Raw genomic sequence first — 27,082 nt, 5'->3', positions numbered from 1 at the left:
ATCAGTTTTCCCACACCTCTGCTAGTGGTAACTGGACCTCTTTGCTTAACTCCCTTAGCTGGGAGAGAAGAGGAAATATCGGTTGGATTGTTCTCCAGGTGAAAGGAACAAAGTCTATTATGAAGGCGGTAACCAGGGTTCTTTTGGCAAGTCAATAGGAAATTGTACATGCCAGTAAAATGGGCATTTTATCATTGGCGCTGGTCCAAGATCCCTAGCTTGGCAGAACTCCCACTGAAGTCAAAGGAGTCTTGCCCGAGTAAATAAATTAAGAATTGTTTACCAAAACAATTGCCTTATTAAAACCCAGTTGTAATGCTAACTGTGCACAGAAAGGAGAAGGGGGTTGGAAATAGAGCACATGACCGATACTTCAAGTGGTTGCTGCATCTTGCGGACTGTTGACTTTGGTCTCACCAGTTGTAAAAACACATAATCTATAATGATAAATGGTCAGGAATAGCCAGGCAGACAAGAAGTGAGGGTTGTCCGAACTGTCAGTGCTGGTGTAAATTAGCCCACAGCAACAAGAGACCTGTCCACAACTGCTGAAAGAAGCTATTAGTGGCAGCAACATATACAACTGTCACAGGAAAGTGTGAGCTTTATTTCTGAGCCTAAACTTACGCCGCCCAGGTGTTTACTCTGCATTATAACTTGTCTTTCAGATGGTTAAAGATCAACAACAAAGGCTTATCTGAAGGGCTTCACAGGTCACATGCTGAAACATTATTGACAGCTCCACAGTTGTACATGTTTAATGAAGCTTTATGAGATGGGGAGAGGAGGCCAAGGTGCTTTTTCTTGATGGCTGTACCTGTCACCACTTTGCCAGACGTTTTAGTGAGGGAACTAAGAGTTTAAAGACATTGGTTATTTAATAATTACTTTCTTTGCATCCACTCTGAAAACTCGCTATTTCACACTCAGCCCTGCCTCCAGGGAGATGAATTTTAGGATCATGATTAAGTTAAAGAGTATTGATGAGAATTGTTAAAGGCTATCCATACAATAAGGGCATTGTGAGGCCTTGTTGAGAGAGTAGCAGTGTGGTCACACTGGCGAGGCTGGCAACACGACTAAAAGCCTTAGCAGAGTCGTGCTGCCTCTTAAGGCTTGAGCTAGCCCCTTCAAAGGTACTTGATGTACTTCCAGTGACATTTCATTGCTCTCTGTAGATACGCTCCAAAGATCTTTGGGGTTGTTCATTGTATGGATCTTTTCTTTTTTACACCTCTTTATTTGTTCTCTTTATTCTTGCTGTGTTGTACACAAAAGCTGGCTTTCGGGTCTTGTATAGCAGAAGATGTGCTAAACTTTCCACTGCTTCTGATACTGCCTTTCTAGTTACGTTTTCTTGCTATTAGACAGTTGGATGCTTACTTCCCAGGTGCCTGCTGCTCCTGTAACCTATCAAAGACTTAACTGCTCCTCTGTAGTATAGCCAAGGCCAAGTTGCCAATTCAAAACAGGCCGGTTCATACTAGGCTCCTTTTAAATGACAGTGATTCATAGCAACCTTCCCTGTCATATGAATCTTGTTTATTATGTAGCAAATTAGCTCAAGATTTCTGAATACCCTGAGTTTCCTTTGAAAACACTGGAGATGAAGAATGTCAGTGTCTCTGGAGCAGGCTCCTAAAGAGGATCCTTTTGTCGGTCCTGGTCCAAAGCCCATTGAAGCCTGCTAGTCTGCCTGATTGATTAACAAACACCCATAGTTGGCACTCTGCTGCATTTAACAGTATGTTTATAGGGTTTTCTCAGCTTGCAGGTGAAGTTAGAAAGCTTCGAACTGCAGCAGGTTATCATATTATTTTTACTGTTTGTTAGAACAATATTTAATACTTATCAAGCTAAGGTCTACTTTTTCTGCCTCAAAAAAGAGAGGTGATATTTTCCTCAAGGAGAGTACGGGAATGGTTAAAGAAGATTAAAGTCTTTTCTACATGCTTGAGGTTTTCTGATGTCTGGTGGGAATTGCCAATGAAGCTTCCTTCCGATTTCACACTGTCAGGCGAATGCAGACTGAATGCAGGGTGACAACCCACTTGAAAATAATTATCCATTGCCCTGGCTGCAGAGACATCTGTTACCTGATAGAGAAATGTGCTTTTACACACGTGCACATACAGACTGAGTAAATTATTTTTTCAATCATGTTCTCCTTCCAGGGCTCAAAAGCCTCATCCTGCTTGTTACTTAGCCACATACATATCTTTTGAAAGCATCTTTCTTTTAAAGGAAGGTACATTTTAAAAGCACTGATCTGGTGACTGACAGGATGCTCATAACGAAGGCTTGCCTTCTTGAGGGTATATGTTTGAAATATCTCCATAGCACTTCCATGGAGAGTGTGGGTTTCACCGTGCGTTTTTAATAGATCTCCTCCCACAGATAGATCTTTCAAGGTAATAAATATTAACCATACCATAGGTTAGTAGTAAACAGCTGCGGTTACAGTCCAAATACTGATAATATCAGTTTAGTCCTTGATGGGTAATATTGCTGCCAAAATAATCCACTACCACTGTTAATGGCTGAGGACTAAGCTGGCACAAAAAAAGGAGCTTCTGGTAAGGAGCCCTCTGCCAGGGGACACACTAAGACAGAGGAGTGTGGGCAGGTGGCTGTTCGTGGCTAGAGCGTGCTTTTTTTTGGGTGCCATCAGAGTGAGTTTCTCATAAGTGCTAAATTCACTTTAAAGGCATTAAGTGTCAGAACCTTGTGCTGAGGTGCTTTTTGGTTTGTTTTGTGATGTTTTTGTTTTTCAATCTAAGAAATAGTATAATGGCTACTCAAGTCTGATAAAATTGGCCAAGCCAAAGCCCAGAACTTTATCTTCAGTGCTTTGTCCATGGGACCGCTTAGAAAAGGAAAAAGAATTTTTTTACTCACCTACACAAAAGCTGCTTGCCCAAAATTTGGAGCTTCTAGTTGTCTAAAAGTGGGATTCTGGCATCCTATCAACCTGGGGCAGCAGAGAACCAAGCTGCAAGGTCCTACTTATTTCTTGTAAGTTTATGGGACAACAAAGACACTCAGGAGCTGTTTTGCTGGGAATAATTTCTTTCTCTTCTCCTTTCACTGTCCTTTAATTCATGCCTCCTAACCATACACTGTTGCTGAACTAAATGAACTGGTTTAGTGAAGGCAATATTCTTTATGTCCAACAAGTCTGTCTGGTCCAGTTGTAGAAAACTGTAATTGAATTTACTGCGTACACCCACAGAGACTTTCAGAGGAGCACCGTGCTGGGCAGATCAGTAATAAAAAAGGAAGATGTAAAACCAAGGATATTAAAACCTTTGTCATAACCATTTAAATACAGTTCCCCAGCACAGTACACTTACAGTTCTGTTGTAATAATCAAATGTACGTATACAGTTCGCATAATGGTTATGCTGCTATAGAAATCCATTGTAGAGCCCTACCCTATCTCCACAGGAACTTAGACAATGTACCTTTGTCTAATAAGCAGGATGTGGCTGTCAAAAGCAGAAGTTTAACTGATGTATTACTAGTCTAGTTAGTAAACCATGAAGAACTGCTTAGATCTGCCAAAAAAGTAGGAAACTAGGGGAAAGGTAGTTCCTTCGGGGGGAGATCGCAACCACCGACTCACGAACCACCTACCCCAATTAGACCACCAACTCAAATGATGAAGTTAAAGAAGAACAACTAAGCATGCGTACTAATTTACATGCTGGGCGAAGAGATTTTAACCAATCATTTAATAGAAGAATATTGCATATGTATTAGGAAGTTGAGTATGTTAATGCTTTGTGTATAAATAACTTAATTTGAAAGCTTGGTGTGCTGTTTTGAGACAGGCACCCATATCTGTGCAAATATGCAATAAAATACCTCTGCTCTGTGTGTATATTGGCATTTTGCACACTGGGTAAACGAACCCCAATTTTTGGGACAACATTTTGGCGACCCAGATGGGACTGTGCTGACAGCCTTGCCCAGTTCGTCTTGCCATACCTGCTGTGGGGAAGAGAACTGAGTGGACTCCAGCACGCACTGACCTGTTGATCAGGGACTCCATCGGCTCCTCTCCTGCAGTCGGGCATTAGGCGACAACAGTGCAACGCTATTGGAAAAGACGTATTTTCTGATCAAAGGAAAAGGGAGAAGTCTTTTTGGGAAGTAACATACTTATACTGCGTAAGGCGTATTAAAGAGAGATATGCAACAGAAGAATACTGCGTAAGATGTATGCGGCAGAAGAGTACCGCATAAGAGGTATCATGGAAAGATACACGGCAGTAGAATAGGCTTTTTCGGTACCGATATGGGTAGTGCTACTTCTCAGGAGACTCCCCCTTGTTCTCTCTTAGGATGCATCCTGAAAAATTGGAATAAGTTTGGAGGGGAGCCCATGACAAAAGACATATTAAAACAGTATTGTAATCAATGGTGGCCACAATATCAATTGGATGATGGTGAAAAATGGCCCAGAAATGGATCTATTAGGTACAATATTATATTACAATTAATGTTGTTTTGTCGAAGGACTGAAAAATGGAATTAAATACCTGATGTAGATTTGTTCTTTGCCTTAAGAAACAATTGGGAAGTTAGAAAAATTGTGGACTTGTGGGTTCTAAATATGAAAATGGTGTCTATTTGGTCAAGAAAAAGAATAGCAATTCCTGTTGTACAAGCTGTAAAACAAAAAGGAATGCTACAGAGGAAAATGATGAGGAATCCTAATTGGGTGGCATTCAAGCTCTTTTGAAGTATTTGTTTACTACAGAGGAAAGAACAGTTGTAGCAAAGGCTAAAGAAGGAGTAACCCAGGAACATGGGGGAGTGCCAAACATGGATACCTATCTCCCAAGGAGGGGATCCTGGATGGGATCCAAACACAGGTGGAGGGTTACAGTGAATAAAAGAATACAAAAAATTTATTCTATATGGAATCCAGCATGGAATCCAGAAACCACAGAATTGGGCAAAACTCTATGAAATACGACAGGGAGATAAAGAACCTCCATCGGTCTTTTACGAAAAATTATGTGAAGCAGCTCGGAAGTGGACTAATTTGGACCCCGAGGATGAGAATAATTCTAGACTTCTTAATGTGTTGTTCATGGGTCAGGCAGAACCCGACATTAGAAAGAAATTACAGAAAGTGGATGGTGCTGATGGTATGACAATATCTCAATTGTTATCAATTGCCTACAAAGTTTATAATAACTGGGATGAAGTAGAGAAAAAGGAAAAACAAAAGAAATCAAAGTTACAAGCTTCCTTGTTGGCCACCTTGTCAGAAGGACAAGGAAGAGGCAGAGGAAATTTTAGAGGAGGATTTTGACGTAGAGGCGGAAATTGTGGAAATACTGGAGAAAGTCATAGTAATATTCCTCTAGTAGCAAGTCAGTGTGCATATAGTAAGCAAGAGGGCCACTGAAAAAGGCTTGCCCACGCCTTTCAAATAATCAGGAAATAGGAACAGACACAGCTGCCGAGGTATTGGCAGAGATAGGATTAGATTGAAGGGGACTGGAGGAATTTATTAAAGTTTCCCCAGCTGGTCCTCTGGTGCCAGTAAAGCTGGGGAATGAAACAATAGATTTTTTAATAGATAGTGGAGCAACTCACTCGGTACTTACTGATTGTAAAGGACCTTTAAATAAAATTAAGATTAGTGTAATTGGTGCCACCGGGAAAAAAACCTCTAAGGTGATTCTTACAACCAATGGAGTGTACAATTGGAAATGCTACTGTAACTCATTCATTTCTTCATATGCCAGAGTGCCCCTTGCCATTGTTGGAGCGAGATTTGCTATGCAAATTAAATGCACAAATAACTTTTTCTGGAAATTCGGTACAGCTACACATTCCCCCAGAAAATGCCTTGAAAGCACAAACATGTCTGCTTACTCAAAGTGAAAAGGATGAAAATGCAGACATTCCAGAAGAAGTATTGAATGCAGTGATCCCACTAGTATGGGCATCAGGGAAACCAGGATGAGCAAAAAGCATTACGCCAGTCAAAATTGAGTTGAAATCTGGAGCCCAACTGGTAAGAAAGAAACAATACCCTATCAGATTAGAGGTGCAAAAAGGACTGGAACTGCTCATTAATTCCTTTTTAGAATATGGACTATTATGGGAATGTCAATTGGAATTTAATACTCTCATTTTGCCGGTAAAAAAGCCTAATTCTCAATAATATAGGTTGGAACAGGACTTGTGGGAAATTAACATTTGAACAGTCGATGTCCACCCTGTGGTGCCAAACCCGTATATTTTACTTGCTTCCATCCCTGAAAATAATATGTGTTTTACAGTTCTAGATTAAAAAGATGCTTTCTTTTGCATTCCGGTGGATGAACAGAGTCAGCTCATCTTTGCTTTCAAATGTGAAAGCCTGACCACCGGACGAAAGACTCAATTATGTTGGACTGTACTACCACAAGGATTCAAAAATAGCCCAATGTTATTTGGTAATGTATTGGCAAAAGAATTGGAACAATGGCAAGGTAATATTGGACACGTAACCTTGTTGCAATATGTTGATGATTTATTAATTGGCTCAAGCAATTACAGTGAATGTTTTGAAGCTACAATTAGTTTGCTGAATTTTTTAGGACTTGCAGGACATCACGTCTCCAAAAAAAAGGCACACACAGCAAAAGATAGAGTTCGATACCTGGGATTTGAAATCATGTAGGGACAGATGAAATTGAGCGCAGAGCGGAAGGAGGCAATTTGTAGAATTGCTGTACCTACATAAAAAAACCCCAAAAAACAACTAAGAGGATTCTTGAGTATGGCTGCATGGTGTTGGTTGTGGATTCCTAAGTTTGGACTGATCGCTAAACCACTATATGCTGCCAGCAAGGGTCCGGAGGGTCTATTTGAATGGACTGCTGAGTGTCGAAAGGGCTTTAATGAAATCAAGAAAAGACTTATGGAAGCTCCTGCATTAGGACTTCCAAATTTAGAAAAACCCTTTCAGCTATATGTGCATGAGAGGCCACAGGTGGCTTTAGGACTCCTAACTCAAATATTTGGAAGCTGGAAGAGACCTGTGGGGTATTTCTCTAAACAATTAGATGAAGTCAGTAAAGGATGGCCTGCTTGTCAGGGAGCTGTTGCTGCAGCAGTGATTTTAATTGAAGAGGCCAGGAAACTGACCTTGGGACAACCCATAACCGTGTTTGCACCCCATGCTGTGATCTCTCTCCTAGAAAACAAGGGACACCATTGGATTTCTCCTAGCAGACTGGCTAAATATAGGCTGTTTTGCTGGAGCAGGATGATGTTACCCTTTCAATATCTGCCACTTTAAATCCTGCGACTTTGCTGCCGATCTCAGGACAAGATTAATTACAACATGATTGTCTGACAGCAATTGAACAAGTTTATTCCAGCCGACTGGATTTACAAGACACTCCTCTTTCTGATTTTGATTTAGAATTATATACAAATGGAAGTAGTTTCATGTCCGGAGGAAAGCGATGTGCTGGATAAGCAATAGTGACCAGAGACCATGTTTTGGAAGCTGAATCTTTGCCTTATAATAAATACTTCAGCCCAGAAGGCGGAATTGATTGCTTTAACTCAAGCTCTAGAAATAAGTTCCGGGAAAAAGGTTAATATTTTCACAGATTCAAAATATGCTTTTGGAGTTGCCCATTATCACAGGGCAATTTGGAAAGAAAGGGGACTTTTCAACTCACAAGGAAATAAATTACACCAAGAAACGCCTATGTGCTCTGATGTATTGGTCCTTACTGCAAAAAAAAATGTTATGGGACCAAAAATGCAAAGCATTGCAGACATAGTGTTAAAAGATGTCCAATATGTTGTGCTAACAATCTAAAGGTGGAAAAGAAAACAATAGGAAGAAATGTAAAATGAGGAATAACGCCCGGGGAGCACTGGCAAATAGATTTTTCAGAGTTACCTAGATGTAACCAGTATAAATATTTATTAGTCCTGGTAGGTACTTTTTCTGGTTGGCCTGAAGCTTTCCCCTGTCGCACCAATAAGACAAGCGAGGTAATTAAAGCAATGTTAAAAGAAATAATTCCTAGATTTGGTATTCCAGAAGGAATATCTTCTGATAATAGCCCTCGTTTCATAGCAGACGTAGTACAGGGAGTATCAAAAATTTTGAAGGTAAAATGGGATCTCCATACGCCATGGAGACCTCAAACCAGTGGAAAGACAGACCGAATGAGTCAGGCTCTTAAGAGGCAAATTTCAAAATTATGTCAGGAAGCTCACCTCAAATGGGTAGAAGCCCTACCTTTGGCCCTATTGAGAGTTAGGGTAACCCCAAGAATCAGAGAAAGAGTAAGCCCTTTTGAGATAATGTGTGGAAAACCATGTCCTAATAATGCAGTCACAATAAAAGAGGATCAAATGTACATTAAAGGACAGGAACCAGTTAAAGAGTATTTAATCACTCTTTCACAGATCTTATCTTTGTTATGTAGGTACTTAAATCAGAGGACACCTTTGCCTTTGGATACCTCTGTCCATCCTTTTCAGCTTGGAGACCTTGTCTACATTTGAACTTGGAAAGATGAGCCACTAAAGGAAAAGTGGAAACAGGATGGCTTAATAAGATTTTACATGGTTTAGGATTCTCCCTGACAGGATGGTTACAAAGTCTATTACAGAATTTAATTATCTTCGTAATAATTATAATAATTGTTTGTGTCATGTTTGGATGTTTTAAAAAGTCTAATCATTAGACAAACATCTCAATCCTATGTGTTAGTTGTACAAAATGGAGGTGAGACTTGTTGAAAAATTGGATTTTGATAAGTCTCAAAGGGGGGAATTGTTGTAATAATCAAATGTAAGCATACAATTCACATGACTGTAGAGCCCTACCCTATCTCCATAGGAACTTAGACAATGTACCTTTGTCTAATAAGCAGGATGTGGCTGTTGAAAGCAGAAGTTTAACTGATGTATTACTAGTCTAGTTAGTAAACCATGAAGAACTGCTTAGATCTGCCAAAAAAGTAGGAAACTAGGGGAAAGGTAATTCCTTCGGGGGGAGATCGCAACCACCGACTCACGAACCACCTACCCCAATTAGACCACCAACTCAAATGATGAAGTTAAAGAAGAACAACTAAGCATGCGTACTAATTTACATGCTGGGCGAAGAGATTTTAACCAATCATTTAATAGAATAATATTGCATATGTATTAGGAAGTTGAGTATGTTAATGCTTTGTGTATAAATAACTGTTAATTTGAAAGCTTGGTGTGCTGTTTTGAGACAGGCACCCATATCTGTGCAAATATGCAATAAAATACCTCTGCTCTGTGTGTATATTGGCATTTTGCACACTGGGTAAACGAACCCCGATTTTTGGGACAACAGTTCTACCCTCAGATCCAAGGGTTAGTTTCCAGAGGTATTTTTGTGTAGATCGGTCACATTTACAGCTGTAGGGAGAAAGGGTGGGCTGATTTGGTTGGAGTCTATCTGCACGCCCAACAAATCATGCCTGTCTGCCTGTCTCGCTGGAGTCCCTCCAGCTCTGGGAGCCCAGCTACAGCACGCCCTTTGACATGGGTTTGTAGTGTGTGGAGTTTGTCAAGGGAGAGGTGCTCTCCTTGGGCTTGGCAGCGGTGCTGAACTTGCAGTCCTGGTGCAGCCTGCTTAGACCCCGTCCTTGGGCATGCCGAGGGTCCTGGTGTCTGTACTTCCCTTTGGCATGCATGAAGGGCTGGGTGCGATAGATCCCTGAGGGCAGCAGGAATATTCACTCAGTTGTAGCTAATCGTCTTTGTGCTATTTGCCTTTGAAATTGTTCATTGTGTTCAGAATAGACTTTCTGTTTCATTGGCGGAATGATTTTGCCAGTTCCACTAGGCTGAACTTCCTACAGTTGTACTGTTATCCTTTAGTGGCAGGAAGAAAGGGGCTTTGGGATAACTTTCTCAGCAGGATGGTATCCAAACAGCAGGCAAACTTTGAGCCAATACCTCTGCTGGTCCCTTAGTGTGTAGGGCAGCTGCTTTAAATGCAAAATATTATTTTCCTTGCAAATAAACAGTTTACTGATGAAATGTCGTTATGCCCAGTGTTAGTCTGCAGCCTGCTTCACTTCACAGCTGTGGCCCCTTGCCATCTGCACCCCACAGGTGCTAGTTCAGGCCCAGATAGCGAGTTCATCACAGAATCTTCACTGTGGAAGCTGTACGTGAGTCACTTTGGTGCTCAGAACCGACTTGATCCCTGGTATGAATCACAGAGGCTCCTTAACTATGCCCACAGAGACCTATAATCCACAGAGAGCTGGCACACAGGTAATGTAGCACACAGAGCTGTCCTGTGGTCTGGAAGGTAGGAGGGAGCCCGTCAGGTGTTGATACCATGCCCTTGTCATGGTTTTCATCAAGCCTCTTACCAGAATTGCAGTGGCGTGCGGGAGGATTCTGACTGGAGAGGGACTTGAGTATTTTGTAGGAAGGGAGGGAGAGAAATATTGAGGGATAAAAAGTTAAAATGCAGCCTGAGATTGTGGTAAGAGTGCTGAAATGCATCAGTCCTTTTAGTACAAGTAGTGCTCATGCTATTAACCCCTTCAACGCTCTAGTTTTCCTGAATATTCATTTGACATAGGATACAACCTTGTCCTTAAGATTGACAGATCTGCCTGTCTGTGTGTTAAAGAGACAGATAGATGTAATGGCTGTAGCTTATTGCAGCAAGAGAAAGCCAAACAATCTGCATTGCCCAATACATTTAAGTAAATCTAATAGGAGGGTTGAGGAAGATAGCAAGATTAGCTTGACAAAGATTATTTGTTGCTAAACAGACTCTTCAGCGTTGCCCTCAGTCCTGACACACACAATGAACTGCTCCACCCAGGGTCTTTCCATTTGCTTCATGGCTCAGTAGATTTTGATGGATTTATTGTGAAGCAAGATTTATGGAGCCCCAGGAAGGAATGAAATTAAAAACTTCCGTTCCCTGTGGTCCCACAGAGGAGTCCCCTGTGTCTGCTCATGGTGCTGGTAAATGGGCTGGGTGACGGATCTGGCTGTCAGGCCCCATGATCAAGTCGTGTCCTCTTTGCAGTCCCCTGACGGGAGATGTGCGAGTGGCTCTGCAGATCTGTCTCTCAGGCTCTGTTGTCTTAGGCAAGGAAAGCGAGAGCACTTGGCTTCCTAACATAATAAAATCAACTTTGAAATTAGTTGTTGTACAAAATAAAAATGTCTAGATTTTTTTTTCTTCTGTAGGGACTGTCACGTTTTTAAGCTCTTCTGGGCTGTGTGGCACTATTAGCTCTATGCTTCCAGAGCGCCGAATGGCTCATGCAATAGCATGCTTCCATTAGCAGGAGTTTTAAGAAAAATTGCTGTAAATCATGGGGTTTGGGACAAAATCACAGACGTTGGCACCAGTTTCAGTGGTGCAGCTTGTTGTCTCCCCTCTCATCTGCCCTGTAGCTAGATCTTTCTGCAGGAGGACAGAGGGTTTGTGTGAGGGCGGTGGTCTGGCCGGCAGGACACTGTTCCTGTGGGATCCTGCTAGCTGGGTTCATCTTGAAACAATGCTGGCTTTTCTAGCCTGCCAAGGCCCTGAAAGGGTTATCCTCTCATCTATCGGCAGCAGCTCCCTTGTCAGAAACAAAGCAAATCCTGATCACCATTGAAGGAGCAGATACGCCCTGTGTTGCAAAATCTGAAACCAGGCCCATCAATCTGAAACTCCCCCCACTCCCAGTGCCAACAGCTCCATTGATGACTATGCTCCAGAAAGAAAAGAAATTGCTTTTCCCCTCACTGCAATGTCAGCCCACCATTTGGAGACTCCCCCGCATCTTCCTTTTCATGCTGGAGGTGGTGCACTCATCTCTGTGACCTGCAAGCATCTGCTTCCCTGGTTTTCCGCTTCATTGCGTCTCTGTTTAGACACTGCAATGCCCTGTCCCACATACTAATTACTGACTTTTTGCTTCTGAGGAGCTTGATTCATTCTGGCACATTTTCCCACGTGAAAGTGGACCTAGAGCCTTGGAAAATGTCTTAATGGACATCAGAGTAAGTCTGAGTTTAACCCCAAACTGGCTGCTGTATCTGAGCTAAAAGGCACCTCTTTCAGACCGTAACTGTGGCAGTATGAACCTTCCTCATGTGGAGTACTTTGCTTCACGAATATCCCCCTGAAATGAGGGCAGCCCTGGCAGAGCCAGGTGTTGCTCAGGGCAGGGAGGTGTTTGCGCTGGCACCACCTTATCTCAGCTCTCCTGGCTGTGCTCCAAGACAATGCTCTCGCTTGTGTGATTGCAGCAAGTGAACGCTCTGTAAGAAAATGCCAGTTGTGGTTATTTGCTGTGATGCTCTTGCTGTTTCCCACAGGAGCAGTTTCTGTTCAGGGCTTGCTGCTGCCAGGTACTGAACGGCCTCTGGGAGGACAGACGTCCTGAGCTCCCACTGGCTCCAGCAGCTGCTCTGGCAAGGTCAGACCTTTGCTGCACAGCATGGACTTGGGTTTGCAGTCTACTGAGGCTGCTGGTTTCCTCCAGAGGCTTTTGTTTGTTCTCCTGCCTCCTTCACAGTGTAGAGGGACAAATGTTGTCACCCTGTGCGCCTGCCTGCCCTGAAGAGAGAGCCCTGGTGCGAGGCAGTTTGGGGAGTTTTGGGGTACATGGCGTTTAGATCCTGCTCAGCAGTTCTTGCTCTGCCGCTTGAGTTCATGATTTCAGGAGTGTCTTCCACCTCATTGCACTTGGAGTCTATATTTGAAAAGGAGGCTTGTGTACTTGCAGGCTAAGCAGAGGCCACTTGCTCCTGCCCAGGGAAGCTGGCAAACCCAGCTTTTTGGGGAAGGAGAGCTGGTTACGGGGCAGAGGCACCGGGCTGAGACTTGGGGGAGTTGCGACCGATGCCCAGATGTGCGAGGCACGTCTTGTGTGCCCTTGTTGTCTCACCATATCTCTCTCTACCTCAGTTTCCACATGATGAACAGCGATTAAAAACAGTTTCTTTCCTTTTCTTTCTCTGCTAGTTCCTAAGCATTTTTGGAGCAGGAAACGTCTCTTACTGTGTTTGGTAACTGATCCTTGAGTAAAAGGGTTTTGTCCTTAGGAGTCCTAAATGCTGCCAGTGTATAAATAAAAGTCATGAATGGCAGCCTGGTGGTGCAGCAGGCAGGAAGGCTCCCTGTCACAGGGGCTGGCATGGGCTTTCTCTTCTCCTTGCAGTAACTCTCCCTGTCAGCCCTGATTAACTTGGGAGACGGTTTCAAAGGTCTGGCAGGAAGGGAGGATTTCCCTTTTTTCAGCGAAGCCACTGAGGCGAGGGGCGCTGGGATAGAGGACCGCATCGGAGGACCATTGCTGAAACGGCTAAACCACGGCAAAACCGCGCAGGGAAGGGGAAGAAAAGGGCATGGAGAGAGAGGGTTACCTCAGCCACCCCCCGGCCCTGAGCAGGAAGGAGGGAGCTCCTGATGAGGGCCCGGCTCTGACTCAGTGTGGTCGGGGACAAGAGTGATGGCGGCAATTCCCCTCCCGTGCAAGAGCAGCCCGCAGGGAGCGCGAGCAACCAGGAGCGCAGCGACCAGGACGGGCAAACAGGGTGTGGTGCGTCAGAAGGGCGTGGCGCAGCAGTTTGCATGGCAGTTCGTGCAGGGAAGGCGAAGTCACCCTACCAGCTCAAGAGGTGAGTTCAGTCGGTAGTCCTCATCCTTTCAGAAGAAACTTAGCTATGGTACTCACTCAGCAGGAAGTGATGCCCTCTGTGCTCGCCAGAATGGATGTGGCTACCCAGACGGAGCTCCCACAAAAACATGCAGCCACCCAGGTCTCAGGCTGCAGGGAGTGCCAGAGCCTCTCACTGTTCACAGATGGCAGCCGTGAGGACAGCTGTGTGAGGTGTGACCAGGTGGATGATTTGCTCTGCATGGTGGCAGAGCTGCGGGAGGAGGTAGAAAGGTTAAGGAGCATCAGGGAGGCTGAGAAAGAGATAGACTGGTGGTGCCATGCTCTGCCCCCCCCCGAGACAGGAACAGGAGCAGCAGCAGCCACCAGTAAGAACCCATGATCAAGGGGATCTTGTATCCCCCCCACTGGGCTGAAGGCAGCAGCTCAAAGGAAAAGAGTGAATGGAGGCAAGTCCATGCTCGTGGCAGCAGGTGAACACCCTCCTTGCCCACCTCGCCTTCCCAGGTGCCTCTGTACAACAGGTATGAGGCCCTGGAGGTGGAAGGCCAGTCAATGGATGATGGGGATGATGGTCCATCTACACCAGAGGTGTTACCTAGGTCAGAAAAGTGTACCTCTCGTATCAACACCACCTCCACAAGGAAGAGAAGACAGGTTATAGTTGTGGACAACTCCCTTCTAAGGGGAACTGACGGTCCGACATGCCGGACAGACCCTCCTCTTAGGGAACTCTGCTACCTTCCTGGGGCCTGGGTGAAGGATATCACTAGGATACTCCCTAGCCTGGTACGGCCCTCGGACTATTACCCTCTACTGCTCTTCCATGCAGGGGGTGATGAAGCCGCAACACAAAGTCCTAGGGCAATCAGAAGAGACTTCAGGGCCTTGGGACAGCTAGTAAGGGACTCCGGAGCACACGTTATTTTCTCCTCTCTCCTTCCAGTTGTGGGCAGTGACACTAGAAGGAACAGAGGTACCCAATCTGTTAACTCATGGCTCCATGGCTGGTGTCATCACCACAAGTTTGTTTTTTTTTGATAACGGGATGGCCTACACAGCACCAGGCTTGCTGGCATCTGATGGGATTCATCTTTCTCAAAGGGGAAAGAGAATCTTTGCTCAGGAACTTGTGGGGCTCATCGACAGAGCTTTAAACTAGACTCGAAGGGGGAGGGGGATAATATCAGGCTTGCCCGTGAGAAACTGAGGGATGACGTGCCACAGTTAGAGGGAGCGGGTGCCAGTGAGGGCACTCAGCCTGTGTCTCTGAGATGTGTGGGTTACGCTGGTGCACAGCTGAAGTTGAACAGAGTTGAGCTAGGGGATACTGAGGCAATAGGAGCCAAGAGGGAAGCGCCAGTGAAACACCTCAAAGCACATAAGGGGTGTTCCTCTATGAAGGAGACATGGATAACAGCCCAGCTGAAGTGCCTCTACACCAATGCACGCAGCATGGGCAACAAGCAGGAGGAACTGGAAGCCATTGTACATCAGGAAAACTATGATATGGGTGCCATCACGGAAACATGGTGGGATGACTCGCACAACTGGATTGCGGCGATGGATGGCTATAAACTCTTCAGGAGGGATAGGTGAGGCAGGAGAGGTGGTGGGGTAGCCCTATACGTCAGGGAGTGTCTGGATAGTTTAGAGCTTAATGATGGCGACGATAGGGTTGAGTGTCTATGGGTAAGAATCAGGGGGAAGGCCAACAAGGCAGATATTGTGGTGGGAGTCTGTTACAGACCACCCAACCAGGATGATGAGGCAGACGAACTATTCTATAAGCAGCTGGGAGAAGCCTCACGATCGCTAGCCCTTGTTCTTGTGGGGGACTTCAACCTACCGGATGTCTGCTGGAAATACAATACAGCAGAGAGGAAACAGTCTAGGAGGTTCCTGGAGTGTGTGGCAGATAACTTCCTGACACAGCTGGTGAGTGAGCCAACTAGGGAAGGTGCCCCGCTGGACCTCTTGTTCACGAACAGAGAAGGACTTGTGAGCCATGTGATGGTTGGAGACCATCTTGGGCAGAGTGATCATGAAATGATAGAGGTTTTGGTTCTTGGAGAAGTGAGGAGGGGGGTCAGCAGGACTGCCACCTTAGACTTCCGGAGGGCAGACTTCGGCCTATTCAGGAGACTGGTTGACAGAGTCCCCTGGGAGGCAGCCCTAAAGGGCAAAGGAGTCCAGGAAGGCTGGACATTCTTTAAGGAGGAAGTCCTAAAGGCACAAGAGCAGGCTGTCCCCAGGTGTCAAAAGACGAGCTGGCAGGGAAGAAGACTGGCCTGGGAATAGGGAATAGGGAGAATAGGGAGAATAGAATAGAATAGGGAGCTTTGGCTAGAACTCAGGAAAAAGAGGAGAGTCTACGACCTCTGGACGAAGGGGCAGGCAACTCAGGAGGACTACAAAGGTGTAGTGAGGTTGTGCAGGGAGAAAATTAGAAGGGCCAAAGCCAAGCTAGAGCTCAATCTGGCTGCTGCTGTAAAAGACAACAAAAAATACTTCTTCAAATACATTAGCAGCAAAAGGAGAGCTAAGGAGAATCTCGAGCCCTTAGTAGATGGGGGAGGGAACACAGTGACTAAGGATGAGGAAAAGGCTGAGGTACTTGATGCCTTCTTTGCCTCAATCTTTGATAGCAGGGCCAATTGTTCTCTGGGTACCCAGCCCCCCAAGTCGGAAGATAGGGACAGGGACAGAATGGAGCCCCCATAATCCAGGGGGAAATGGTTAGTGACCTGCTGCACCACTTAGACACTCACAAGTCTATGGGGCCTGAGGAGATCCACCCGAGAGTACTGAAGGAACTGGCAGAAGTGCTCACCAAGCCCCTTTCCATCATTTACCAGCAGTCCTGGCTAACTGGGGAGGTCCCAGTTGACTGGAGATTAGCAAATGTGACACCCATCTACAAGAAGGGCTGGAAGGAGGACCTGGGGAACTACAGGCCTGTCAGCCTGGCCTCGGTACTGGGAACGCTGATGGAGCAGATCATCCTGAGTGCCATCAAATGGCATGTAGAGGATAACCAAGGGATCAAGCCCAGCCAGCGTGGGTTTAGGAAAGGCAGGTCCTGCTTGAGCAACCTGATCTCCTTCTACGACAAGGTGACCTGCCTAATGGATGAGGGAAAGGCTGTAGATGTTGTCTATCTAGACTTCAGTAAAGCCTTTGACATGGTTTCCCACAGCATTCTCCTGGAGAAACTGGCTGCTCATGGCTTGGACGGGTGTACTCTTCGCTGGGTAAAGAACTGGCTGGATGGCCAGGCCCAAAGAGTGGTGGTGAATGGAGTTGACTCCAGTTGGCGGCCGGTCACAAGCGGTGTTCCCCAGGGCTCTGTGTTGGGGCCAGTCCTGTTTAATATCTTTATCAATGTTCTGGACGAAGGGATTGAGTGCACCCTCAGTAAGTTTGCAGATGACACCAAGTTGTGCGGGAGTGTTGATCTGCTTGAGGGTAGGAAGGCTCTGCAGAGGGATCTGGACAGGTGGATCGATGGGCTGGGGACAGTTGTATGAGGTTCAATAAGGCTAAGTGCAAGGTCCTGCACTTGGGCCACAGCAACCCCATGCAATGCTACAGGCTTGGGGAAGAGTGGCTGGAAAGCTGCCAGGCAGAAAAGGACCTGGGGGTGTTGGTTGACAGCCGCCTGAATATGAGCCAGCAGTGTGCCCAGGTGGCCAAGAAAGCCAACGGCATCCTGGCTTGTATCAGGAATAGTGTGGCCAGCAGGACTAGGGAAGTGATCATCCCCCTGTACTTGGCACTGGTGAGGCCGCACCTCGAACACTGTGTTCAGTTTTGGGCCCCTCACTACAAGAGAGACATTGAGGTGCTGGAGCGTGTCCAGAGAAGGGCAACGAAGCTGGTGAAGGGTCTAGAGCAGAAGTCTGATGAGGAACGGCTGAGGGAACTGGGGTTGTTTAGCCTGGAGAGGCGGAGGCTGAGGGGAGACCTTATTGCTCTGTACAACTCCCTGAAAGGAGGTTGTAGAGAGGGGAGGGTTGGTCTCTTCTCCCAGGTAACTAGTGATAGGCAAGAGGCCTCAAGTTGCACCAGGGGAGGTTTAGACTGGATATTAGGAGATTTTACTTCACTGAAAGGGTTGTCAAGCATTGGAACAGGCTGCCCAGGGAAATGGTTGAGTCGCCATCCCTGGAGGTATTTAAAAGACATTTGGATGAGGTGCTTAGGGACATGGTGTAGTGGTGGTCTGGGTAGTGTTAGGTTTACGGTTGGACTGGATGATCTTAAAGGTCTTTTCCAACCTGTACGATTCTGCGATTCTGTGAAATGAATATATTAATTTTGTATTTCTGAAGTGAGCAGAGAGAAACAGTCCTTGCTCAGCTGCTCTTGCAGCAGAGGCCTTTCATTTAGCTACTGATGATAAGTAGATACATTTGATGTCTATGTAATTTAAGACTCTTTTCTTAACCTACCTGCCTTTCCTAAAATAAAAGTCCTGTCTCCTGTTGAACATGTGTTACATCCTGGCGGCTTCACGCACAGACCCAAGGACGTGATGCAGCCCTCAAAACCTTGTCCTCCACGTTATGCTCAGGTCTCAGGCTTCCTTTTAGATGCATCTGATGAATAGAGGCAGGCAGAATTAATCTTCACCATAGTCACCTCTTAACGGCTTAATCTCTTCGCTGCTACACTTGAGTCACTTTGTAATTTCAGCAGAATTTCACCATGATGTATTCAGTTCCCATCTTACCCTGATGGCTGTTTTTGTACCTTTGGCATATGAGAGATTATGATTGATTTATTTATACGCTTAATGAAACTATTGGTGCTGGCTGAGTTTTTTTCTGGTTTCATAACATTTGGCAAATAAGAGGAATGGAAAACCTGGAATTAAACTTGCCAGAGCTTTCTCTTTCTCTTCCTTTTCTGCCAGGAGATCTGGTTGAACTTTTTTTGAATTCAACCATCAAATGTATTTTGATAAAATTTAAGAAGCTTTCACAAGTTTTCCTGTGTCTTGAATAAAAATTGAATTTGTGACTTTCTACAAAATTATTTCCAGTATTTTTCTGGTAATAATATTTGTATTTAGAGCTCTAACTATGAGTAATTACTAACGCCTGCTATTTTTACTGTATTCCGGTTTGGATCATTACATGTAGCGAGCTTCATTCTCACTCTCTGTTTCATTTCTATTGGATACAGTATTTACCTTATGTCCTGTCCCAAAATATTGTGTGCGTAGTCAGAGCGCCCTCGTGCTCTACCCCAGAATAGGCTGCTTTTTGATGATCAGTGAAGCTTTTTGTGATGTATAAAATACCCATCTGTTTCATGGGGTTGCTCTGAATCATGCTTGTTAAATTTAAGGGTACAAAAAGTGTGTCTCACCTCAACTGTATTGAAATTAGATTAAGAGTCACAGGATTAGCTCTTCGGCATTTTCAGTGTGCTTATTGGTTTTGGGCCTGTGGGGATTTAGGCATATAAATAAGATTTCTGCCTGTGCGTTGGTTACAGAGCGAGGCAGGGCACTGCTGGAGGCAGTTTGCCCAGTTGGGCAGAACCGACCATTACAGTCCCAGCGGGTTGCTGAAGGTGCTGGGAGGAGCTGCTTCCTGCGGGCTCTGTGCTGCTCCTGCCGCCCCTTCCCTGCACCCGGCTCTGCCCCTCTCCTGCCCAGGGAGGTCCTCCCCAGCCTGCCTTTGGCTCTGTCCCCAAATCCCATAGTCCCCATGCTGGAACCAGATGGGAACTGTTTGGCTGCCTGTTTACGAGTCTTAAAGTTTCCTGTCCCTGTGGTGCAAGAGCTGACCTTATGTCTCTGATTCAGCCTTATTTCCAAGCTTTCTGTATGGTTTCTTGTTCCTGACCAGTTTTCTTGTATCGGCTCTTCTTTCAGGTGCTCACTGTATTTTCCTCCCCAATTCTTTCACATTCTCCAGCACTCTCCTATTGTAACCTTTTTTTTTCTGTCCTTCAAAGCCTTAGTTCTGTGTCCAGTTTTCTACTCAAATCTCCTTCCTGCATCCCAAAGTGTCATGTCTAGCTCGCTGCTTGATGGGCTTCAGTGAATGCGATCTGACATAAACTTTTCTGAAATATATTGCCCTTCTATTCTTAAGAAAAAAATATCGGGAGATCAATGATTTCAATGAGAGTCTGCCTGTAGGTAATGGAGAACCTTGAAAATTTCAAGTGAAGCAGGAGTTTGTGCATTTGATGCTTTGCTCGGGAGATCATGGAAAAATGAATGTAAAATATGTAATTTTTAAGTTTTTCATAACAAGTATAAATAGCGAAAGTGAAAAAAACCCACTCTTGTTTAGTTGCAATAATGGGCTTTCAGGCTCATTTAGAGCTGGAAAATAGTGTTAATTCATCAAATGAAGAGATCAGAGTTTGACTTACTGGTTAATTTTTCACCTTCATTAGGAACATGGAGAAGTAAAATTCTGTGTCGTCTCCGCTGTCCTTGACTTAACTGGGAGTTGCACACACACAGTATCACCCAGAATCCTAAGTCTGAAAATACTATGTAAGGTTTTTCCAGTTTCTAAAAACATGTGGACTTTTTCTTTCTAGGCCCTCCATCTGCTCCCCAGAACCTGATTTCCAATGTCAATGAGACGTCGGTGAACTTGGAGTGGAGCCCCCCCCAGAACAAAGGTGGTCGGGAAGACATCTCCTACAATGTGGTATGCAAGAGGTGCGGTGCTGGCGACCTCAGCCGCTGCCGGTCCTGTGGCAGTGGTGTGCACTTCAGCCCCCAGCAGAACAGCTTGAAAACCACCAAAGTCTCCATTACTGACCTCCTGGCACACACTAACTACACCTTTGAAGTCTGGGCGGTGAATGGAGTGTCCAAGCAAAATCCCAGCCAGGACCAAGCTGTGTCAGTCACTGTGACAACTAACCAAGCGGGTAGGAACCTAAACACAAATTCTCTTCCTCTCTCTTCTGCCTGTTTTTTAGGAAAGCTGTGATTTCCATTACATTTAGCATTAGCAAATGAATGCAAGGAGCCCTAAGATGCAGAACTGGGCCAAACCCTTATTTTCTGGTTATTTATATGGATAGTTTAAATTCTTTAGAGCTAGAAAAACAGAGGAGGGTTTGACTCCTGTAGCTGGGAGCAGAGCTCTGCTGCAGCACGCTGTGAAGACACTGGGAGGCATTCTGCAGAAGCAGAACAGCACAGCTGCCCTGGGTGATGTGAGGGGACAGAGCCAGGGCCGCCAGCAGCTCAGCCCTTTGTAGGGGAGAGCCTGCACATGGACACGAATATGCCCTTGGTGTTTACAGAGGGTAAAATACGCACTCAGGAAGCACAGGATTGTGCTTCTGCCTCCTTCCAAAAAGGGCTGTGTAAGAGTCAAAAAGAAGAATGGGCTGGTGCTCCCTTGCCTGCCTGCTCTCTCTTCTCTCCCTGCAAAGTCAATTAGATTCTGTCCTTTTGTTAAATAAATGCCTCCTTAACCTGCTGCTAACAATTGATCAGAGCTGGCATTACTTTAGAAATCCTAAATGAGCTTTTATCTTCATGCTGGCTGAGTTTTGCATTTCACTCATCTGGGAGAGTGAAGTACCATTTCTGTTTATACCTGATTGTTTCAGATACCATAGCCAGTTCTACTTTTTTCAGTCCCCTGCACTTGACCTAGTAAAGACTGCTGCAGCAGACTGTGGTTTAATTTTGATGATCATTCGTATGATTTTTTCTTTAATTACATGAAAACATTTGTTGTTTGCAGCTAGCTAGTGTTTCAAGCACAGGGTTCCAGTTGAATTTTTAATTTAATGCACCAAATTATATACATTTAAAGAGGATACTCTTCTATATGCAAATTAGATATTCAGACTGTCAGACTGGCTACAAGACCGTCAAACCTGTTACCTAGTTGCTCACAGCGCTGATTGCCTTCAAGTCCCACAGATGTTGCAGGCATTCAACACCTTAGAGCGTAGCTTACAGGGTTATCATTTATCATTAGACTTATGGTGTATGGGACAATATTAATGTTTTATATTTTGATAGTACTGGACTATAGAAATGTTTTGAATTCTATTTCCTAGTAGATGCATGTGAAAAATAGGTATGCATAGTCTAAATCTACAAATTTTAGCTGTAGTCCAGAACACTTCAATATTAACAGTGAGAGATACATTCAATTTTGCAGTGACAGTTACAAGCAAAATTGTCAAGTCCACACTGAAGCTCCTTTGAAAATGTGGTCCAGTGTTTTTTGTTCTTTACACATACAGTTGACAGCATCCCTTTCAAATTATGAGTCAAAAATTCAAACTATTGCTTCACCTAGTGAAAGACAACTAGTAGAGAACAGGGGCTATTAAAGAGTCTTGGGAGGAAGCTGCGGGAGAATGCTGTCATACGCTATACGAAAAGAGAAGGTTGAGAACAGCAGCAGGAACAGTGGTTTTGTGCTATGAATGCCTAGCAAAGAGAGTATTTCTGACTGATTTTGGCATGTGTAAGGATTAGTGGATGCATATATGCATGAATAAGTGAGTGGGATCCATCTACCGTGTGAAAACTCTACCATCTTATGCTTTAATATGCAAACCGAAATCTGATTGAATATGCAAATAAGAATTGATTTTGTTTATTATCCATGAGTAGCAGTTCTTCACATCAGGAAATTTGTATTTTTGCCAACATTTCCAATTATGAAACATGCCCAGTCTATCAAATGCTTCAGAGGGCCGGAGAAAACTGTACTGGTACAAATGAAAATTAACTCCAAGGTGCCAGTGTTCTCCTGTTCTTCATATGACTTTGTATATTCTGCTGTGTAGAAGACCTAAATAGAAATGTGTGGCCTAAACCTACAGATCTCAACTGAGATAAATAGTCCTTACATATGCAAATAATCCCATTGATTTCAGTGAAACTGCTTGCTTGAGTAAAGGTTTGTAAAGTTGGACCCTTGGGTTTTACAAGTACTGATCTGTTTAATCATTGTAAATGTGTGTCTGGGGTGCATTAAAATTCTTGTGCCACTCATTTTCTTCCACTATATTTCATTATAAAGAAATCATGTCATGATAGAGCACTGCCACAGGCTTGGTTTTGATCTTGCACCTTTCTCCCACTAATGTAAAGCTGCCTTGGTTTCTTTGCAGCAATTTCTAAATTCAGATTAGAGCCAAGCTCCTCCTTTAATAACACTCTTTCCCTGTTTTGCTAATAAAAATGAAACTACCAACACTGAAAATCTGTAAATGACTTTATTGTTTTTGCTATCTATGCTTGTGCTTTCCAACATTTGATAGGAAAAAAAAATGTTGTTAATGTGGTTCTTTAGTTCTTTAGATATGAGCAGTGCTTTTGGGCCGTATTCTGGGGAATTTGCTAGAATTGTTTGCAAGAGGTGCATCTTTGAGTTAAATTCAGTAAGGATGGTAAGTATGCAAGGGACCAGGAAATCCTTCCTCTTAACAGCAGTCTCAAATTGACCTTCCAAATGTGTAACCATATAATTTGAAGAAAATATACAGAAATTTTAGAACACAGTTTTTAATGTCAGAATCAGAAATCCTTGCATTGGTGCCAGCCCCTACAGAAGGTATGCATTTGGAGATGGACAGAAAGCAATGAGAAATCAGTTACTGGTATATTCAGTACAAAATTGAAGAAATGTGTTGCAATGACATAAAAGGTGCAGTTGAAAGGCACAGGTGTTTTTTTGTTTGCTTTTGCCATTTTACTCCTGGAGATAATGAAATGAGGCAGTTTACTTTCCCCCTTTGCTTAGAAACTCTTTTCAGTTTCCAATACTGTAGAAAAATGTTTAAATGAAAATAAGCTTTTGCCATTCAAAGTAGGATCAAAAAGCATTTGAAAAAGTATTTTTCCTGCTTCCTTCGAAAAGATCCTGTTTTTTATAGCTTTTTTTTTTAAAGAGAGAAGCTAAATTTCAGGCTTTGTACCAAGTAAAAATTTCTATGTCTTAGTCAAATACTTCAATGTTGTGACGTTTTAAGAATTTTGAATGGTGAATTCAGCTTGCTATTCTACATATTTAGTATATTTTTTTTTTTTTTAGTTTTTTTGAGATGGGAACCACCACTCTTTTCCCATAAAAGATTAAAAAGAAATTAAAAAAGCAAAGGATGGAACACTGAGCTGTTGAAATTTGGAGCCAGTGCCCTTAGCACAATGAGTACTGGGAAATGCTGATATTAAGGGTCTCCACCAGCAGTGGTGACTTTTGTGGCTGTTTTTGATCAAATGAAATCAGCACTTTGTCCATCTTTTAAAAATGTGAAATGACTTGTGGAAGAGATGCAAACCAGCAATTCTCATGCAATGCTGCTAGGAGAAGCTAATTTCAATGAGAAACCCTACCAGGCAGTTGACTGAATAGCTCAAAAATCTCCGGGCTCTTTTTTTTTCTGCTAAGGATAATGCTGCGAAGCTGTTCAAAATTAAAAGTAAATCTCTCAATAAAGAGACCTTGTTCACAGCAAGCAGGAAGCTTATTTTTTGAAGACGTGCTGAACAGTTTATATTTTTATTAAAGGTTACAGATGAGCTGTTCAGGTCTCCAACCTGGCAGCCGGGTTCACTGGTTAGTCTGTGTGCATGTCCGAGGGGGCAGCACTGCAAGGACAAGGTTTTGCACGGATGCTAAAGGCATTTATAAGGCAGGGGAGCAGTGGTGGGGGGAAGCCTACACAAGCTCTAAATGGGATTTAAAATCCAAACGCTTTATGCTCTGCTTGCTTCCCTCCCTTCTTTTTGTTCTTTTTTTATGAGGGATGGGTGTCCGTCTTGCTCCTTTGCTTGTTGGAGTTGAAACAGTTGATATTTCTGAATAAACAGACTGCGTGGTGATTTGTGACCTTGTTAGGTTACCTTGGGCTCTGTGCTTCCTTAAGTGGACCAGCACAGCTAGATGGAGGCAGGATGTGCCAATTAGGATGAAAATACAGTATAAAGAAATAAACTTACTCTTTCTCCCATTGCGTCAGAGTGGATGTATTCAAGCTGTCTGTGCTCAGGATCAAGAACTGATCTTTCTTATGAATCTCTCAGGCTCTCTGTCCCATTTTTCCCTCTTTCTGTTCTTGCTCCTCTCCCCGGCTCCTTTGTCTCTGCAATCCCCCACACCTTGCCTGTCCAGCTGTCTGTTTGCCTGTCTCAAAGCTGCTTCATCTCGGAGGCAGAGCGATGTGGCTGGCTATGCTGCAGTCCTTCCCCCCCTCTTCTGTATGCTTCCGCGGTCCCTCACCATCACGCAGAGCCCTGCGGTTGTTCAGTATCCATTTCCAGGCAGGAACTAAAATGGATCACGGTGCCACCAGGACTTGAGCACCACTGAGAAGACCCGCATGAATCAAGTGTTCTTCTGGGACAGGTTGCAGTTGCGGTGACTAAACTGTGCTGAACCCGAAATAATGACATTCAGTGCCAGGAAGGAAAATGTCAACTATTACTCAGGTTTATTTAGCCTTTAGGTTTGTTTGTTGTTTATGTTCTTAATTCCACTGCTAAAAGGAAAAAAAAATCTGAAAGATCCTGATCCTCTGAGGATGATTGTGTTTTAATGGGGGGGGGAAGTGGGAGTTATTTGCTTCCAGATGACTCACAAGTTCTACTGGACTTTTTGGTAGGGGAATATATATTCCCATTTTGCGTTTTGGTGGGTCTTCTTTGAAAGCCCACGTTTCCTTTCAAATGCTGATTAGCATTCCTCATGTGTTGTACAGAACAGCACAGAAAATGCATATAAGGTCTTACATTCTGCCAGTGTGGTTTAGCTGTGCAGAGCTAAATTTGCAGTCAGTATAAATTCATGGACATACATTGCCCTTGGTCCATGTGCAGGCCTTGTATCGACAAAGTAATAGGTGCTCAGGCAGATCAAAAGCAAAACATGCCAAGGCCAGGAAACCTAAGGTTTTCAGTATTTTCTTTTTAATGTGCTACTTTCCTGGATATTTATAACTTATCTATAAAGAATTGCTCTGTAGTGAAACATCAAAAGACATTGTTAAGTAGATTTCAGTCACAGAGCTTTCTTAGGTGACTGCATGAATACCCTTAAACTACTACTGGAAAATAAAATTAACAGATACTCTGAAGATCAATCGATCCATCTGATTCTCTAAACTCCATCATGTTCTCCGAGTATAGTCCTGGTTTCAGTATAAATAACAGTAAATCATTTCTGTTCGCTGAGAGGGAACATAACATTTTTTGATTTTGTATGTGGTGATATTTATGTGCATATTGAGAATCTTATTGATAGGGAGATGGTAAAAGAAGTTAATTTTTCTTTCCAAAATAGCAAGGGCTGTAGTTGTTCAGAGTGCTATAGTTTTATGCTCAGCTCTTGCAAAAATTTTCCTTTTTTTAATGCAGTCCTGGTGACGAGCTGTTTATTGTTGTGTTGAAACATAATTTTAAAGGGCCTCATAACCCCAAGGAAGACGTCATCTCCAAATAGTCAGGGAAGGAGCTCTGTGAACTTGAAGACAGGATTCATCATACAGTTGTGTCAGAGTTTCACAGACCCTCTGAAATAGTCTAAGCTGGCAAAATAAGTCATATTCTGTTCTGACATCACCCTTCCCTAGTGCCTGCTGAGGATATCGGGAAGCTCGTGCAGGTCAGCTCCCCTTTCATGGCTGGTGGGTTTGCCAGTCCCCCTCCCTGCCTGGCTCCCTTGGGTGGTGTGAGGACAGGGTAGTGCTGGTGAGGTTTAGGGTGTTATGGAGGGCAGGATTAAGGTGCTGGGACAGGCTGTTACTAGGTGAGCATTTTGGACTAGTTGGAAGGCATTGAATGGCCTAACCTGGAAGCTGCGAATGTGGGCAAGTTCATGTTTTTGCCTAAAGAGAGGAGCGTGTGGCACTCCAGATGCTGGGCACAGCAGTACCTGGCTGTAGCCTTCCCAGTAGTCCAGGAATTGATTCAATTTTTTTTTGTTGTTTTTTTTCCAAAGTACTTGCTACCAGCATGGTCCCACCCTTTCCAGTTACTTGTTCCCTGCGGCCAAAGGATACAAATAGCGTGTTCCAGGAGTCCTTTTACAGGCACACAAACCTGGGAGGAAACTAGTGCACGTAGCTGGGTGTGTGTAAACTAGAAAACACAAGTGTCACAGCACCCTGGCCACCCAGTTCCCCACAAACCTGATTTAAAATAATCTCTTCACAAACATCTGGATACATGCCAGATATCCAGAGCATAGGATGTTATGTGTGATACTTCTAGGTGTTGCATTCTTTTTTCTGCAAAATGTCAGGATAATGGAAAAGGGGAGTTGCAAAGGGGTGTTTTTATTTTGCTTTAAAGGTGTTTGTACTAAGGATGATGGATCAGCAGTCTCCTTGTTCCTCAAATTGAGCTGTGTCAAGCATGAATTCAATAGGGAAAGAGATTCAAAACTAGTAAGCAGGGACTT

General features: G+C 44.0%; 1 protein-coding gene across 2 annotated transcripts in view; it reads left to right on the top strand.

The window, feature by feature from the left end:
• Positions 1-27,082, top strand: part of EPHA4 (EPH receptor A4) — a 118,256-nt gene that overhangs the window by 48,855 nt on the left and 42,319 nt on the right. For both annotated transcript variants that reach the window (XM_072867810.1, XM_072867809.1), the window contains exon 5: positions 20,235-20,573. In XM_072867810.1, coding sequence (XP_072723911.1) covers positions 20,235-20,573 — 339 coding nt within the window. The remainder of the gene's footprint in view (positions 1-20,234; positions 20,574-27,082) is intronic.

The sequence above is a fragment of the Ciconia boyciana genome, chromosome 7 (assembly GCF_034638445.1).
Source record: "Ciconia boyciana chromosome 7, ASM3463844v1, whole genome shotgun sequence".
Taxonomy (NCBI): Eukaryota; Metazoa; Chordata; class Aves; order Ciconiiformes; family Ciconiidae; genus Ciconia; species Ciconia boyciana.
The sequence above is the reverse complement of the archived record's forward strand: the minus strand, read 5'-3'. Positions and strand labels throughout refer to the sequence as shown.